Raw genomic sequence first — 18,871 nt, 5'->3', positions numbered from 1 at the left:
CGGTCGCATTTCGATGGAGGCGATATGCTAGAGACCCGTGTACTGTGCGATGTCAGTGCACATTAAAAAACCCCAGGTGGTCGAAATTATCCTGTGCGCTTCACTACCGCGTCGCTGATTTCAGTACATTAAAATACCCCAGGTGTTCGAAACTATCCTGTGCGCTTCACTACCGCGTCGCTGACTTTGGTACATTAAACTTCACCGACCGACCGACCGACCGACCGACCGACCGACCGACCGACCGACCGACCGACCGACCGACCGACCGACCGACCGACCTTTTATTTCAGTGCAGTGTCACGAAGGTGCGTTACAGCTTCCGTAAATCCCGGTCTCTTAATTCATAACGAATTAAACCATGTGTTTCATGGAAGCCAACCACAAACTTTAACAAATAGCTTTTTGAGATATCCAGACGCTTTTTGCTACATAGCAGTACCAGTGCTGGCGGGCACAGGGAAACAGGCGAATAATGTTAACTACTAAAGCCATTAACCAAACTGTTATAGTTATCTTTGAAACTAGTACAGATAAGCGCCTGATTGCATTTAGAAATTTGTGGCTGGCTATTATTAAAAGCCAAATTAGTTTTTAGAATTTAAAAAACGCGATTGCCATCGCTGCTCCGACTCGACAAATTTTGGCCGTTTCGCGCGCAATACCAAAACGGCGCGGATACTACGCACGTGTGCACAGCGATGTCCACCAAACACGTCACTCTGTGGCCCGCGTCCCAAGTGACACTCTCTGCCCACTTGCGCTGCGGTGCTCACTGCTCTTCGCTGCTTCAACCGAGGCGATGTAGGGAAAGTCACGTGGTATGGGCTCCATGGAGTGACGTCATTTAATGGAGTGTGCGCTCGCAGCTGGCGCGCGGTTTTCGAATTGCGCGATAAATGGCAGAAGTTGGTAAAGTCACAGCGGCGTAGGTTATCGCGAGGGTAATATCTCACTCTGAGAGCCGGAGTTCACTTTTAAATGCATTATCACCGATACGCTAAGGTTTAAGCGACAACTAGCCGTCGTTCTTGTTGCTGACATTCAAGCTAACTTCGTATGGCGTGCATTGTCGTCATAGATGAAAATTTCTTGATTAGTGTTGTCTGGCGCATTTTACTCTATATTTAACATTTTACTGCTTGAAAACCTACAAAAGCTTCTAATACACTCTGCGCGCGAAAAGTGTTCCTTCGACCTTACATGCCTTACGTGTTTTGCCTTACGTGTTAGTGTTTTACGTTTGTGGGGCACTGCATCTGTCATTCTCAACTAAAAGTTTAATTGCAAGACTTACGGAAGCATGCCGCAACGGCTTTGCATGCGGAATTGCAAGTGGACGCTACGCTATACTAAAACTGCGCAGTATTGAGCACATTCTCCCGAAAAAAAAAACGCCTAAATTTTGGCATAACGTTATCACTTTTATTTACCTACATACAGGCCGCCACAAAAATTTCCAGGATGCTGCACATGTATCGAACATAAAATGTTGCGTATTTTTATTCGGCGACGGTTGTAACGCAGCTAGTCAGCATGGGTTTTGCTACGGAGAGCCTTGGGATACTTAAGCTCAAGAGAGATTGGCATGACAGTGTGGAAGCGAAAGTGCACTGCCTGGAGAGTGGAAAACTAACGGCGCAAAAGATCTTTTCAGCCAACGAATAGCCCCAGGGCTTGTATCTTACGCAACTGTATCTTGAGAATTTGCTGTCTCAGACTTCGATTATGCAACCCTCATGAGCAGCTTGATGAGAGCGAATACGTTTTTCTTCCTTTTTCGGCGCGTCGCGACATGCCAACAAAAGGGGGGGGGGGGGGGGGGGGGGTCGCTATGGCACTAGATGCGCTGCGTGGGTTAGTGCCCTAACGTTATTTGTGTGCATTGAGACGTCAGTTGGAAACGTTTTCTCTGAGCGGTAATCTGCGCGTAGGTTTCAATCCCTTCTCTCTGCAGGTGGAAAGCCCAGAATTTAGCTTTTTATGCTGCTGTCTTCTTATGTGAGTGTCTTTTTAGTGCCTAGCACTTATACGTACGCACGCACATACATACATACATATATATAATATATATATATATATATATACGCACACACACACTCACACGTGTATATATATATATGAGAGAAGCCAACAGCCACAGAAACCAAGGGGCACAGGGGATTTTTTTAAGCAATAACATATTCAGTAATATTATAAATTGATCAGCACCACAAAATAAATAAATTAAAAAATCCCCTGTGCCTCTTGGTTTCTGTGGCTGTTGGCTTCTCTCATATATATAACGAGCCCCTCATTCCCCTTTCCTTGTCTGCTTATATATATATATATATATATATATATATATATATATATATATATATATATATATACTGAAGGGGTCACAACATTCCGATTATCTTCGTTTATTACCAACAGTTTCGGACGGAGGGCCGTCCTTCATCAGGGTATGCAGAGAAATGAACGCAATTTCGCATTTTCGATTCACCGTACGCAAAGGGAGAGGGAAATCACTCTCTCTCCCGTTAGAGGAAGGAAAGCCAAAGCCAGTGTAAGACGCGAGTGCTCCAGCCCATTTAGGTTGAAGAGGGGGAGGGATGCGAAGGCCAGATATATGTATATATATATATATATATATATATATATATAAAGCAAAAATAAAAATAAAAAATATAAATATAGGAAGACAACGGCAAAGGCTTGGGTGATAGAGCTATAGCAGTAGATGGGGAGGGAATCAACTGGAATCCGTCCAGAACCGGGCGGCTCGTTTCATTCTTGTTGTCATCGCAACTCCAGCGTCACGGCTATGAAAACAAGCTTGTCACTACCCTTGCTGTCACAACGTAGGGAAATATACCGTCTTTGCCTGTTCCATAAGATTTATTACGACAATCCCATTCTTAAGAATAAAATGATATTACCGCCCTTTTACATTTCACATCGCATTGACCATCGTCATAATGTTGGTATTCCGTCATGCCAAACCAACCATCATCACAAATCATTCATCCCAAGCACGTCAGTAAGCTAGAATCACCTTCCCGGATCTATCGTCGAAATTTCTGATAATTCTACGTTTAAATCTGCTTTAACCAACCTGCTGCTGTCATAAACTCGGGAATCCTTAACACTGTCATCTTTTTTTTTTTATGGTTCTTCCACTTGTTTTATATGCGCGCATGTTACTGCCTTTTGAACGTGATTTCTCTTGTCGTTTTTGTATTTCTTGTATGCTGTTGCTTTTTGTTGTTGTTTTTATTCTGCGATATGCGCTGTTAATTTTTTTAATGTTTTGACGTAACCTGTTTGTTCGTTTTTTCTGTGAGCTTCATTTATGTCTAAACTTTAAGTGTATTTACAGCTGTATTTTTTGTTTCACTTTCGTGTGTAACCCACTCCCCTCTGTAATGCCCTCTGGCCCTAAGGGTAAATAAATAAATAAATAAGTAGTTGCTTCTAAGAAGGCGCCAGCAAGAATATTGTTCAATCGGCTTTAATCGGCTTCAGTCGGCTTTAAGACTCCATTGACAGGGCAGAGACAGGACCCGTCTTTTAAAGTCTACTCGTTTCTACAGATTTCGACAGACAGAGTTTCGACAGATCGAATCGTGGCGGTAAAAGACCTCTTGAAAGTGTTTATTTTGGTCGAAAATACCATTTATCCGCTTTATCTGTAAAATATACGTTTTTAAACCTTGCCTTCTACCTGGGAATTGATGTAATACAGTTCACGGCGTCTTCCACCTCTAAACAGTTTCCCACAGCATTCTGAATCAATTCCTGCTTTTCACTGTACACTTGCAACACCATCTTCTGGGCCGACCTGTCGCCTTCTCGTTGATGCTATCCAGGTGAAAAATTGCCCAGAAAAAGGCGCAAGCACCGCCAAAACGTGCGAGCGACATCGACCCTGTCAGAGCCTGGCCCCAGCGTTGCCTCAATTGTCTCATCGACGCCCACAGCTCCTCAGTGTTGTGCTTTCTAGAAAGAAGTCCATCTGTCTTTTTCCTCTCTTTTTCTCTAGGTGCGAGGTCTTATGTGCATCTAATGAGCCTAACGTACCGGGCGACGAACCTGGTAAATAAAAGAGACCGACAATAGACAGGTCCGGGCGTTCCCCTCGTCGGCGGTCCCCTCGGGGCAGCGACGCGTTCCGGCGGCGCACGAACCTTCCGCCATTTGCTCAATGGGCCCTAGAAGTGCTGAGCCGAATTCCAGCGAGTTCGAGAATCGGACGTATAAATAAGGTACCCCAGTGCGAGGCACTTGGACGCGCGCGGCTCTGGGCGCCCAAGTGCTCGGCGGCCGCCTATATACCGAAATACGTCATTAGCGCCTCTTACAGCGCGCTGGCCTGAATGGCCGCGATTCTCACCGAAAAAGAGGTTCTCCCTCGCCGAGCGCTTCGCGAGCGCGCAGGCGGACCCCATCTTCCTCCGGTCGGCCGTGGGCGAGGCGGCCGAGTCCTTCCAGCTCCGACTCCAGCCATTTAACGCGGCGGCAGTCGTCGCGCGCCCGCCCGGCGCTTATAAATTATTGATAGTCGGCGAACTAAAGGGATTGCCGGCCGCGCTCGCCTGTTCTGGCGAGCGGAGCTAGCGCACCGCGGATCCCGATAATGTCGCGGTGCGCCGCAGTCGCGCGTGTCGTGAATGCGACGTAACCAAGCCCGACACTTACACTCTGTCTGCGTAGTGCAAAACTCGCCTCCTCGATGCGAAACTCTCCCTTGTCTCCATCCCTAGACACGCCGCGACGACTGTAGAGCGGTACGCTCGTCTCCCTTCGCCGCTATTGCAGTGCGTCCCCCTTTCGACGCGCACTCGCCGCTTGGCTATCGATCAGCCGGAGCTATTCGACAGGCGCGTTCTGCGCGGCTGGCGTGCTTTTCGCCCTTGAAAAGAGTGCGCACTCACGCATGCACACGCAAGTGCCCGAGGCGTTCGGCGCTGAGCGTCATGGCTCATATACGGGCATTTCCATCCAGATTACGGACGGCCCAGCGTTGCTTTATTCATAAATAAAACGCTCATTACGTGCACAGCGTGTAACAAATGTGCGAAGCTTCGCGATCTGTTTTCGCAGTGATTAACGGACACTTCCCCTGCGGCTAAGCGGCGTCTGCGTTGGCGTCGATGGCGTCCTCACCCTATGTGGCAATCGAAAACTCTGGCTTTCGCTACAGCCTAATGACGATGCCCACGAAGTGACCATATACGGGTGCTCTCGAGAATCTGCCCCCTGTTGTTGAGAATGCACTGCAGGATGGTCGGCCATTTTTGCCTCGTAGGATGGCTAAATATGGCACTGAAAGTATGGCCCGCAGCGAAAGTAGGGCCCTTTGAAAGCCAGTCGTCCAAAGGGCAACTTTTGCTTTCGAACAGGTTTGGTTTCATTCTCTATTGGTTCTAATATCATGCGCACTTGAGTCTTGAGCAGAAGATTGGTTTGTGAGTGTGAATAAAAATATTCTCAAGTCTGAGTGTTCCCCTGAACGCTGGAAAAAATTTGTAAGCATATGTTAAATAGTTGTTTATTATATTTCTTTGTGGCCTGGGTCTCGGTGCCTTCAGAAACCTGCAAAATCGTATTTGGACGCATACTTTGTTAAGTTTATTCGCGGAACGGTAAGTATTTGAGCAAAAATAAGACAAATTCTCACAGCGAAGCACAAGAAAGCTGACACTTATTTGGCTGTCAGAAGCTGAAAGCTGTTATAGACAAAGGAAATATTTTTATGAGATATTTTCGATGACTACTATTTCCAACCACATATAGGCTGCGGATATGGTGAGTTTTTCTTTTTTTTAAAGCTGCTGTAAAATACTGCCATGCTTTATAATTCAGGCAAAGTCTCAGGAAGTTATATGCCTGCCCTATGATTACCATACCGGGCAGCACAGGTGAATTATGGTGTCTGGTGCTCTATACACCGGGAAAACGTTGGCTCCCTATAATAGCGCGCTCATAAGAACTGTGGTGATCATCGCTGCACTCCTACCTTGAACCTTTAAGCGGTAATCCAGAAGATAGCCGAGCGACTATCCTCTTGGCAATTGCGATCAGCATTATCTTAAAGAGACATTGTTCCGGATATTCGCTTTTTCTTTGTGCCATCGCGGGCAAAAGTGAGAGACCCCCCTTCCAAGTTCCGACTTGTGTCACTCTGCGTAGGAGCGCCACCTGACAAAGCACTTCTGGTGTCGATAACGGCCAATGGCACCGGTCACGACACCAGAAGCGACGCAGCGTGGCACGAGTAAGAACTTGGAGGGTCCGCGATGGCACATATACGTATAACGGCATAAAAATCAGTTATTCGTCCTGGTGCAGCCTAGCGGTGCCGTGGTGAAGGAGGAAAAACGGTTTCGCGGCAGCTGCAGCCACGTGGAAAGGACGAAACCCGTGCACGCTAGCTGCAGCCAAGTGGAACGGATAGTAGCGCGCCTGCTTCAGCTTAGTGGAAAGGATGCAAACCGGTTTCGCGGCAGCTGCAACCACGTGGAAAGGACGAAACCCGTGCACGCCAGCTGCAGCCAACTGGAACGGAGGGTAGCGCGCCTGCTGCAGCTTAGTGGAAAGGATGCAAAACGGTTTCGCGGCAGATGCAACCACGTGGAAAGGACGAAACCCGAGCAGGCCAGCTGCAGCCAACTGGAACGGAGGGTAGCGAGCCTGCTGCAGCTTAGTGGAAAGGATGCAAGCCGGTTTCCCGGCAGCTGCAATCACGTGGAAAGGACGAAACCCGTGCACGCCAGCTGCAGCCAAGTGGAACGGAGGGTAGCGCGCCTGCTGCAGCTTAGTGGAAAGGATGCAAACCGGTTTCGCGGCAGCTGCAACCACATGGAAAGGACGAAACCCGTGCACGCCAGCTGCAGCCAACTGGAACGGAGGGTAGCGCGCCTGCTGCAGCTTAGTGGAAAGGATGCAAGTCGGTTTCGCGGCAGCTGCAACCACGTGGAAAAGACGAAACCCGTGCACACCAGCTGCAGCCAAGTGGAACGGAGGGTAGCGCGCCTGCTGCAGCTTAGTGGAAAGGATGCAAAACGGTTTCGCGGCAGCTGCAACCACGTGGAAAGGACGAAACCCGAGCACGCCAGCTGCAGCCAACTGGAACGGAGGGTAGCGAGCCTGCTGCAGCTTAGTGGAAAGGATGCAAGCCGGTTTCGCGGCAGGTGCAATCACGTGGGAAGGACGAAACCCGTGCACGCCAGCTGCAGCCAAGTAGAACGGAGGGTAGCGCGCCTGCTGCAGCTTAGTGGAAAGGATGCAAACCGGTTTCGCGGCAGCTGCAACCACGTGGAAAGGACGAAACCCGTGCACGCCAGCTGCAGCCAACTGGAACGGAGGGTAGCGCGCCTGCTGCAGCTTAGTGGAAAGGATGCAAGCCGGTTTCGCGGCAGCAGAAGCCAAGTGAAAAGGCAGAAACCACGTCGTGCGAGCTGCCGCCTACATTCTCTGCAAAACCGTCATAAGTAACCTGTGTGAAGGGTCCATACATATTGCGTCCGCGTCGTCCGGTCCGTCTGTCGTGTTTCCTTCGCGCATTTTTTTTTTACATCATGGCACGTACATATTGTGCTAGCTCACCTACGTCGCATTTAGTTCAACAAATTAAATCAGGGGTTAATTTTTTTGCGAACAAGTGGGCATCGCTGAGCCCTTAAAGAGAACGAAGGTTTTCATCATACAAGAAACAAGGAGCGAACAATTACACCGCGCTTTGATCTACAAGCTACAATGTTTTGCAGCTCGAGGTGCATGAGGGAAGATTTTAGGCGTGAGCAGCATTGTCATCGTCAGTAACTGAAAGCTCTGTGACGTCGTTGTAATACTACGCTTTGAAAGGCGGCACGGTTATACAAAACGCCAATTATCGTGCGCCTAGGGAGGTCGCATAATGGACTGACCACCTGTGGAGCAAAGACAAGGACACGATGACCCAAGTTTTGTCGCCACCTTTTCGCACATTGCGACGAAATTTGACGGTGGCCATTTTTTTTTAGAAAGCGGCCGAATTAAATTATAATGGGAAAATTTTGAACGAGAACAGTTTCAAAAAGTGGAGGAATAATTGGTTTTCTAGTGCTTTCATTCCATGCCTTAGCTTTTGGAGGCACGGCACCTGCCTCTTGGCGTTCGAAGTGAATGAAAAAGTGCAAAAATAGATTGCTAATTTTCTGTTCGCATTCCTATTGCCCATTAATGCATGTTTTGTCGATCGAAAACAGGAAAACGATGCTGTTATTCAATTAGCACAAAAATGAGTGGTAGCACCACCAAAGCGAAATAAGAACATTAACTACACAATGCGTATTTATGGGCAGTTTTTTTCTGTTTGTGAGCACATCAGAAAGTTCTGCTGACTTGGAAGACCGTAGCTTCCCGATCTCGGCACCGACCCCAGAAGCCGCAAGTGGGAACAACCGGTATGGCTTGCCCAGGCGTTGTGCTCAATTTTCTGGCCCGATTTCGTGCTTCTAGGAGTAATGCCCATGCCGTCGGACTTAAAGGGCAACTGCAGCACTTTTCGAGAATTTTGCGATATTCAAGGATTCAACTCTATGTAGGCTATAGGTAAAGCATGCAAAGGTTTTTTGCACTAGCATTTAAAATAGTGACATAATCGACGATTGAATTTTGCGCTTCTTCTCAATGCACCAGAGGAGTGCAGAGAAACTCAGCGTGACGTCAGGGAAGGTATGATTTCCAATTACCGCTGTCGTCAGCCACATTCTGCCCTGACTCGTTAGACGCTGCCAAAAAACTCTCGGCAGGGTTCGGCTTCAGTGGCGCTGTTTTTTTCTTCTTCAAGGCAGGGGTTTGTGCGTTGGAAATGTACCGATACCTTCGATGACGTCATAATGCGCCACTCACTTGGCGTTGTGCACTACGGAGAAGCTTGAAGGGCGTCCGGATTTTAATTGGCGATCACTTCACTATTTCAAGTGCTAGCCCAAAAGGACTTAGCATGCTTTACCTGCAAGTTACACATTAGACCCTCTTCAGCTCGTTGATTTCTAAAACCTATGCAGTTTCCCTTTAAATCGAAAATCGAAAAGCGGTTCCTTCACTGCTTGCTAAGCGGAAGAAAAGTGTATGATTTATAGGTTAGAGCAGCGTATCTCTTTGTTGTCCGCTTTTTCCGTTCCTTAATGTGCCGGGTAGCGTGCCTGACCTGAGTCAAGTTAACCTCCCCATTACCTGCTCTATCTGTCGCGTGTGCTGGCTAATTCAGCAACTGAGGAGGAAAAAATTGGTCTGATTCGGGGCCCTTAGATGTGCCACTTGAACCTGCTGACATTCTAGAGCGTTCATTCGTTGTTATCTCCGCAGGTGCCTCTCTTTTTATCGATTAATGCACACAGCAGGCACACCAAGGCAGCACTCTATAGATAAGACTGGGCACCACAGCACAAAAACAGATAATACTTTTTGAGACATGCTAGAACCACAGGCTTTTCTTGAGGAAAATTGAGAAATTTGGCCCCACGTTGTGGAGATGGATTTAAGTAATGTCCTTAAGTGTTTATAAATTAGCGACTAGAACGCGCCTTCAACAAAACAAAGCACGTAGCGCCGGCCTTATTATGTTGGAAATGTGTCACCGCAACTCTGCCGCACTTTCCGTTTTCGTATTCCACATCAGAGGTGCTGGCAGAAAAAAAAAACCGGCACAGACAGTTAAGAAAGCTTACACGTGGGAAGCGAAAGCATCATTCTTCCTGGGTGCACTAATACCAATTCACACATACACCACCCAAACAGCACACACACATACACACATGCGTATGACACCATGCGGAACGCTGTAGAACAAACGGTTGCATTACAACTTTGATCCGAAAATTGGTTTTTGAAGAAAGCAAATGGCACAGTAACTGTCTCACATCTCGATGGACAACTCAACCGCACCTTGAAGGGAAACTGCATATGTTTTAGAAACCAACGAGCTTAAGAAGGTCCAATGTGTGAAACTTGCAGATAAAGCATGCGAAGTCTTTTTGGGCTAGCATTTGACATAGTGACGTGGTCGCCAATTAAAATCGCGACGCCCTTCAAGCTTCTCCGCAGTGCACTACGCCAAGTGAGGGGCGCATGGTGACGTCATCGAAGGTATCGGTACGTTTCCAGCGCACAAACGCCTGCTTTGAAGAGAAAAAACCAACGCCACGGAAGGAAATTTCCACCGAGAATTGCTTGGAAGCGTCCAACGAGGCCCGTGAAGGTGTGGCTGACGACAGCGGTAATTTTAAATCATACCTTCCGTGACGTCACGCTGAACTTCCCTGCACTCCTCTAGTGCATTGAGGAGAAGCGCAAAATTTAATTGTCGATTACGTCACTTTTTTAAATGCTAGTGAGCAAAAAATTCCCTTCGATTACGTTACTTCCTAATGCAAAATTTGAGCTCAGCTCATCCGCTGTTTCAGCTTTTCGACAGATTGAGGCAAAGAATTCGAGCAAGACATGTATGTACAGTTACAGACAACTTTTTATTTTTCACACATATTCCTTCTTCAAGAAACACTCCACTAACAGTTCTTGATTGTTATGAAGGAAGCTTTGTGGACGGAAAAATAGATAGATATATGCTCCACTTGCTTCACCAACGCCTGGTTCTCAAAGACGAGGTCTGCGCAAGTATTTCGCGAGGTTGTCACAGCCGTGGTAAGAAATTCCCGCTTGTCTTCATATCTACACCAAAGTCCCCACCCACCCTGCCACCCTGGCAGGTGGCAGTGTTTCTGGCACAACGTTGTCAATGCCAAAGCATGCAGCGCACATCTGTGACTACCGCCGCGTAGCTTAAAGCACGATTGAGGTGTCTACTTTTCCAAGAGGGCAGTTATGCGCCTTCCTTCTTGTTCAGGTGTCGACCGAAATCTGTGAGACAGATCCTTACCTCAAAAACCAATTTCCAAATTTTTCCCTCTGCTTTTCAAGCCCCCGCTCTATTGGTTTCGCAGCTGTGGGAGACAGATACAGCGCATTTCCTTTCCTCAAAAAAAAAAAAAAACGAAGACACTTTGGAAATTCTAAAGTGCACTTGGCAAAAGCCTTGTGGTCAACCGACTGCAGCTTCCCCGAACCGCTTGGCGCGGAATCACTGGGCCGCTTCTGAGCCATGCGTCTCACTCACTCGACTGCAACGAAAGGTCTGACGAAGGAGCGGCGGTGTAGCTGACACAGCCGACGCGTGCGCGCTCGTTCTACCGCTACTGTGTGACGTCACGGTTGCTATGCACAGCTGCGCCCCCCACTGGCGCGCCGGTTGCTAAGGAGGGGAGGAGGTTGCGCTTTTGCTTTCTCCTTTCCAAGCTCCCGCTCCATTGCTTTCGCAGCTTAAATGGTGTCCACTGCTGGTTACAACGGACAACGGCGACGGCGACGCCGCGAAACGCAGAAACGGGCGCCTAAGAGCTGCGCTCTGAAACACTTGACATGCTATACCCACAGACTATACAGATTTGAATCCTACAATATAGTGAAATTCTCAAAAAGTGGTGCAGTTGCCCTTTAAGGGAAGAGGTAAAGAGCCTGGGAAGACACATAATTTAAGGTGCTTATGTCGTCGGTTCGAATCCCCTGTCGCAAGCTAGTCTCCAACTTGACTAGTAAATGTGCGCTATATGGAACGAGAAATCGTACGACACCACCCGGAACGCTGTACGACAAACAAAAAGAGCGGCAAAGTGGCAGAATTTAAGCTATTTTAGTACACTGCTTTGCGAGAAGCATGGCGCCTGCGGTCTCTCTGCACCGGCTATTTGTGCTCTGCTGTCCACAATTAATCCGCCTTTATGTGCACAAAAGCAGACGGGAAGAGCTAACGACTCGTTTGGAACGTCTATTGTGCATGTGTAAAAATTAAAGAAAAAACATATGTCTAAAGACGCTTTTATGGACCGCTTAGTTTCAGCAGGTCTTTGTTTTCTGCCCAGGGAGAAAATGTAAGATGCAAGAGACGCAGACGAACAAAGACGAGGGCGCAGGCTGTCTTAATAAGAAAGAATAAAACGTCGGCGCCAACGGCCAGTTGTCTTTCAAGACGTGGCATTTTGGGCGTTGACGTGGCTTATGCGCCTGACTGAAGGGCTCCCCGGTGTTGGGCCTTCATTTGGCCAAATTCCTTCTCAATGGCAGCACACCTCGCGTGTTTGCTACTGAACGCCTACTTTCTGGCCGTGGGTGCTGCGCGTTCACGACGGGTTGTCATTCCTGGCACGACACGACCACCGGAATTTCCGCAATGCCACAACGACGGCAAGTAAACTATCGCTCCGCCAATGTTCGTCGAATGCGGCAAAAGCCTGTGGGAAAAATTTCGACCTCTCTCGTCCCCCCTCCTGGTCCCTTAAAAAAATAGAGCCATAGCTGACCTCTATTCTATGTGTGTGCATTTCTATACGTCATATGAAAGACGGTCAGACGGTGCTCATAGACCACTGGCCACAACACGACGCTGTGCAAAGCAACGCCTGTGCTTTCCTAGAGGTCCGACTGTCGTAAACATCCTGTTACGCGTGGTGGTGTACACTTTGAACTCTTGGGGCTTGAATAACCGGGCCGCTTACATGTGCTTACCTCGCTTTTGTCACAGCGTCCTGCTGGAGGTGTATGACTGGCAGGAAAAACTGACTTGAAAGCCGATGCTATCGCAGTCGACGTGTCTCTGCCCTGCCCGCCACGCCAGCGTTGCCGTCAAAGATTTTGATGCGATGGCGAAAAATGAGATGCAGTGGCACGCAGCTCTCTTCTCGCCATCATCATGCATCCGCCTGGATAACATGCAACCATTTTCGTCCTTCCTTCTGGCCAATGGGTTTCTTCACTTAGCAGCGTTGAAGCGCCTGATAGCAATGTATACAGCCTGAGCCAAAAGTAAACAATCCAAGGTGCTCGCCGCCAGGTCGGGCATTTGGGCTCCTGTAGCGTCGGTGAAAGCCACAACTATCGGAGCAGTGAGGGTGCCAGATTCTCCCGTTCTCAAGAGATCTGGAAGCTGGCGCTGCATAACGAGCCACACAGCTTGGCTCGGAAGAAAATCCCACTGGGTTCCTTACTTTTGATAAAGGCCAGGATGTCTCCCTTTGGCTACACTTTCGCTCTAGTTTCCTACCCTGAACTTTTTAATTATGATGTAATCAGACGAAAAGGAACTTTTGTGTTTTATTGCAACCGAGCACGTTTATTAGAAGAGGCCCAAGCGCACCCAAAACAGGCATTTATGCAGGCGGCCTCAAATCTGCACCTGCGAAACAAACGGGCAGAGTTGAGCATAAATTAAAATTGATAGTTTTTATGAAAAACTTCCTCAAGTTCTGTGAAACTTACCTCGCAAGGTGAATGTGACCGAGGCCAAGAACAATCCCACTTTCGCGGCTGCGGACGTTCTCTTTGCAGACACACTCAATGCAACGTAACAGCCGTAACTGATGCCTCTTGCATTGGAAAGGCACTGAGAATTCTTGATAATAGAAGGGCTTGGCTCAAATGTCGCAGCTGATAAAACGAGCGCCAACCAAAGCTTTGGTTAAAAAATGTTAGACGCTAGAAAAATGTGTAACTTGTTTTGTTAGATGCCAAAATATGTTTCACATTACGAACATTTTTCGAACGTCTAGCATCTGTTGACCAAAATTTTGGTCGGCGCTCATTTTTTCTGTTGTGACATGAATTTACTACCCGTCCCGATGACGGTTTGTCAAACCTTAGATTTCAGCTTCACTCTATATGGTATACAAATTTAATAACAACGAAAAACAAAATCTAATTTGTAGTCATTTTAATAAAGGGTGACAGCTGCCATATAAAGACAACTTTTATATCAAAGTATCCTAAGTGGTGATGTCGGGGCATGAAGTCGTCTGGGTTGCAAGCTCAGAAGCTTCTAAAAACCGCTAAAAAAATAAAAAGAAAATCCACCGGCCACTTGCAGAAGACAGAGGCCCCACATGAACGCTTTGTGGGCGCAAGGCGCGGAACTGCTTAAGAACACTCTTTGTTGTCGATTTGGGCGCTACGATACCCCACCAACAGCCCAGAGCACAGATCACACTATAGGAAAACGATGTCGTAAAAATGTCTGCGTGCGTCGATGTTGATGGGCTACAGGGTGGCGGCAGAATAGAAAAAAGTTTAATCAGGATATATGCATTCGCGATGGGTTGGAGATCAGGGGCTAAGAACAATGGCGACGGTCACATAACGCCTACCTCAGACCCGCCACATTGTAGGCACACGGTGCCTACTATAGTGCCTGTATAGTGGCTGCATAGTCATTTTGGCGCATAGTGAAGTAGGCCCACAGTACGAATTCAGTGTGGCGTACAGTCACAAATGTAAGATAGTCATCGTGATTAGGCCCTTTCATTGTCATGCATCCAAGCGCTCTTAATCGCAGCTCGGCTCCTCTTTTGGGCTTTCCTAGCTCTCAGATCTTCGTCCACATATATACAGGCTACTTAACTCGGCTCGTTCTGATTTACAAAAATAATACAAATTCAAGTTCTTAATAGTTGTTTGTGGCATCTGTTTTCAGTGAACAATGTCGTTACTGCTTGCGAAGGCAAGCTGGCGTCGTTGTTAGGCAGCCCGAGCGCCAGGAACAAACGCATGACTACAGTACGTATATTTATTCTCTTCAACACATCCACAGCGAATTCCATCTCCGATATTAATTGGTCGAATCATCGCTTAACCTTATTTATTTCTGGGCGAGCACCATTACTACCTCTTGTTTATTATTTTACTGTTTCTATCCTTCACCTGTTAGCTGTTTCAAGCCGAGATGGCTTGGCAGCTGTTCGGTAGCGACTGGCGGGCTTTCGCGTTTCGCACCGTAACTTGTTGCTACATCGTGTCATGTGAGCTCATGCCCGCAAGAGAGACCGTATTTTCTATTATTTTCCTGACTGACTCTTTTCCGTGTCTACTAGTGGGACCACATGTGATGTCAGAACTTTTGAGGGCCACTGGACTTCATATTCTTTGAGGGGACTCATCAGGAGGCCGTAATCATGGTTGCCTCGGAGCAGTTGTTTGAAGACTGGGAGACAAGAGGCTCCGTAAAGCGCCACAGCGGACCTAATCTACCGTGCTAATTGCAATCGGATATTCTCAATAATGCTCCGTCCCCCCCCCCCCCTCCGCTTAAGGTTCAAGAGGCTACACAAATATAAAATTACCTTTCCCGCGCCACTTTGGGGAAGGGAAAAATAACATCTAACCAGCGAAAGAACGTGCTTTTTAAATACTAGGGGTGTGCGAATATTCGGAAATTTCGAATACCGAATCAAATATTCTCTTGTTCGATTATTCTAATGAATTAAATAGTGCATGCTAAAAATTATTCGAAACGAATCGAATAGGTCCTCAATTTTTTCGGGCACTTTTCGAATATTTGACGTGAAGTTCGAATAAGGCCGCCGTATTTTCCTTCCACGACTATTCCAGAAACAGATATCATACGTGCCTCCTACCATGCTGCCGCGATCGGTGTGCGCAGGATGGAGAGTTCAACGCCGCGGTGCGGTCCATTCGCGTGGCGAGGTTCATCATAATCCTCATACATGGCCTCAGAGATTGGACGACGTGGCAGGGCCCAGGCAGGTTCATTAAACGCGGCCTCTGTGCCTGACTTCGGAGGCCATGCCTCATATGTAGCTCTCGCTCGTCCCATGCACTGTGATGTGGCGCTAGTTTATTATCTTATCGAGAGCAAAAGGTACTTTACCTATGCGCCTAACACGACAACGATAACGTTAATACGCTGACTTCATTTTGCGGCCTCACAAATGGAGATCAGTGTTGCAGCTTTGAACAGATACAGCTCTAACTCAGCGCTTTGCTGCTTCTCACGATTGCTCATTGCATATTCACACATGTAACGAATATTCGTAAATTATATGATTCGCTTCTGTCACTATTCCTTATCTATTCAATTCGGTTTCTCGCTAAACTATTCGTATTCGATTCGGTATCAAAGCTAGAATATTCGTATTCGATTCGGCTTAGAACAAGTGCTATTCGCACACCCCTATTAAATACTAAAGGTTTCCTGACGAGTGTTTTAACCCGCCCTTCTCCCTCCCGCCCCCCTTCCCAAAAAATAATAAATGGAATTAGAAAGAGCAGTAAGTTAAACGCTAGCTCATAGCAAATAAATATTACTCTGGGGTCGAATCGACTGACCTGTTCGCATGCGAGGGGGGTTGTCTAGTAAGGTGACAACCACCACGTATCTTACTTTTATGCGAAGCATATTAACGTAGGTTTCGGGTCTTCGCGCGACGCCCGGCGGTGGCCACCATTGACCTTGAAGTGAGATCACATGATGTGACGTCACGTGATGACGTCACACCGGCTGCAGATGGGGCCTCATATCGCGCCGTCGGACGTCGCCCGGCGGAGGCCTCCACGCTTCGGTTCGCGCCGTCGCGCGCGACGCGGCGGCGGCGCCACCATTGCTGCGTCACGTGATATGCGACGTCACGCCAGGGATGAAGCGGCGCGCGCCCGCCGTCGCGTCAGTCTCTGTGCCCGCAACCGCGCTAGCGTCTTTGCGCCGGGCGTGTATGCGGTCAAGATGCCTCCAAACGCTAAGGACGTTAATAATAAGAATGCAAAACGAAGGCTGCTTCGCATCCACTGGGCTTAACCTTGATAAGCCTCCAACTTTTTTTTTTCAGTTGGGGCCGACTGTGCACTGCTCCCGGTCGATCACGAACCGTTCTCACGTGCCAACGTGTCGGTGATGCGAACCTCTGGTCCCTACGAGTCGCGACTGTTGTTAGTTTTCAAAGAATCCGCTATTTGTTGTTCAAAACTTCTCACGAGCCAGGGAAATGGGGACGACGTCAGCTAGTCGCGAGTTAGGCTCGCCATCAAGGTCGGCAGCTGCTCCGCGTCAGTGTGCCTTGCGCAGTCGCCCCGCGGTTAGGGCCACAAAAAAACGAGGAAGAGCAAGTAGCTATTGAAAAGTTCATAAAGCAGCCTGCATTTGCCGCACTTAAATATCAAAGTTTTAATTCGTGTGTTGAACCATAGGTGTCGCGTGTGCAGTCTTCCACAGACCTGTCTAGAGCGCTCAGACTCCGTGCCGTCTGCGCTCTGCAGCGCGCACAGCGACGTCTAGCGGCAGCGTTTGGTTTCAGACAGCGCCTGTCTGATGCTCAGACCATACTCAAATGTGCGCAATCTCGAACGAGGCCCTGCCGCTAGACGTCGCTGTGCGCGCTGCGGAGCGCAGACGGCACGGTGTCCGTGCACTCTAGAGAGGTCTGTGGAAGACTGTACTAAGTCAGCATGATGCAGTGTCTGGCAACTAAACTCCTAAAAAACACTGCAAGATGATAGAAGCGCAGTTTTGTTTCGACCATACGGTTCTAGTTCCAGCTTACTTTCTATGTCTTGAAAAGGTGCAGGCGCGTTTTTTTTCTTGTCATGTGTGCGACAGTTTAGACCACCTAGTTGCTTTGTCTGGAGTAGAATATATGGCAAGTGGCGTGCCTCAGGTCTGCAGTTTTCTGTTATGATTGTTTTTCTTTCTGTAGCGTGGACAGACTCTCCACGCTCTTGGTGTGGTTTGTTTAGGTTTAGTTGTGTTTGTTTTTTCTTTGAAAGATTAGACCCCCGAGCCAGACATCGCGGGTTATGCCTTTTTAACTGCACTGGTGTGCTACACTCATGCGTGGTCACCAGTTTTCCCGTAAGTAACCCGCAGTAAGGGCTGAAGTGAAATTGCGACATTTCTTTATTGCCATGATTATTCCGGTGGAAGATTGCGAAAAGAGAAGAGCTCTGAGGTGGAAAATGGAATTCTGAGCCTTGGACTTTTGCATACGCGAACTGCACGAATGTTCAGGTTATATGCCGAGGGCTTAAGTGGTTAAATTAATCTCAGAGCAAAGTACTTCAAGGTTATTTAGTTAATAAAACAAATGGCTGCACAGACTGAACCAGGAATGCATCTCGAAATCGGGCTGTTGGCATTACAGTGCAAAAAAACGCTCAACGCACGTGAAAGATGAAGAAGGTTGGGTTACTGCTGAGGAACTGCCGTCGTTACTCAGCCCGATGTAGCCTCTATCAAATTTCCTCTACTGCTACTTCCTTGACGAGATTTGGTTCACGGTACAAAAGGATGCGTTGTTAATATTTTGTATGTAAGGGCCTTTTACCAATGGGCAAGAATGGGAAAATGACACCATCGACATCGAGTGAGGTATAAGGTAACCGGTTTTTAAAATCCCTAAACGTTGGCGTTTTTTTTTTCATAAAAAAACTGAATGTTTTCTAGCTTGCATTCGCGCAAAATGACGCTTCAAACAACATTTCAAAGTGTCCAGGCTCTTTCATACTTAGCTGGAAACTGGAAGCACGTGACCGCCGCGCTTCGCGAAGCGCTGCCGCCGACATCGCGGGAGATCAGCAGCAAAGGCGCATGCGCAATGAACACAGCTGGGTGCACTTTCAGTGCATGGGCCTGGTGCCGACCATTTTCGCTGGCTCTCGGCGGCGGTGGTTCTGTCCCGCGCTCCCAGGTTTTCCTCTAAATGTGAAGCAGCCTGTACTTCAATATCTGATACACCTCGACACTGTCTCTTCACACGTCTGCTCGCAACTGCGCACGCTGTCAGCAACATATATATCATTGCCCTTCAGAGTGCATGTTGCTCAAGTGTTTGAAACAGCCGTCAAAACAGGCAAAAAATTACTCGGAGAGATCCGTACGCTGAACTAAAGCACGAAAGTCCTTGTTTGTTTGCATGTTGGTTTAACTTTGCGGCTTCTTGAGATTTACACGAGCAGGGTTCGGTAGGGGTGCAAAACCGCAAAAGTAAGCACATTGCTTTAGCAAAGT

General features: G+C 47.9%; 1 protein-coding gene across 1 annotated transcript in view; it reads left to right on the top strand.

The window, feature by feature from the left end:
• The first annotated feature begins 12,143 nt into the window (after nt 1-12,143).
• LOC149353031 (uncharacterized) overlaps nt 12,144-18,871 on the top strand; it is a 29,548-nt gene continuing 22,820 nt past the window's right edge. Inside the window, exons 1-2 of the mRNA XM_089575757.1 lie at nt 12,144-12,270; nt 14,549-14,631. Of these exons, the coding sequence (XP_089431883.1) occupies nt 12,144-12,270; nt 14,549-14,631 (210 nt within the window). The remainder of the gene's footprint in view (nt 12,271-14,548; nt 14,632-18,871) is intronic.

The sequence above is a fragment of the Amblyomma mixtum genome, chromosome 3 (assembly GCF_055824585.1).
Source record: "Amblyomma mixtum isolate Tamu chromosome 3, ASM5582458v1, whole genome shotgun sequence".
NCBI lineage: Eukaryota > Metazoa > Arthropoda > Arachnida > Ixodida > Ixodidae > Amblyomma > Amblyomma mixtum.
The sequence above is the reverse complement of the archived record's forward strand: the minus strand, read 5'-3'. Positions and strand labels throughout refer to the sequence as shown.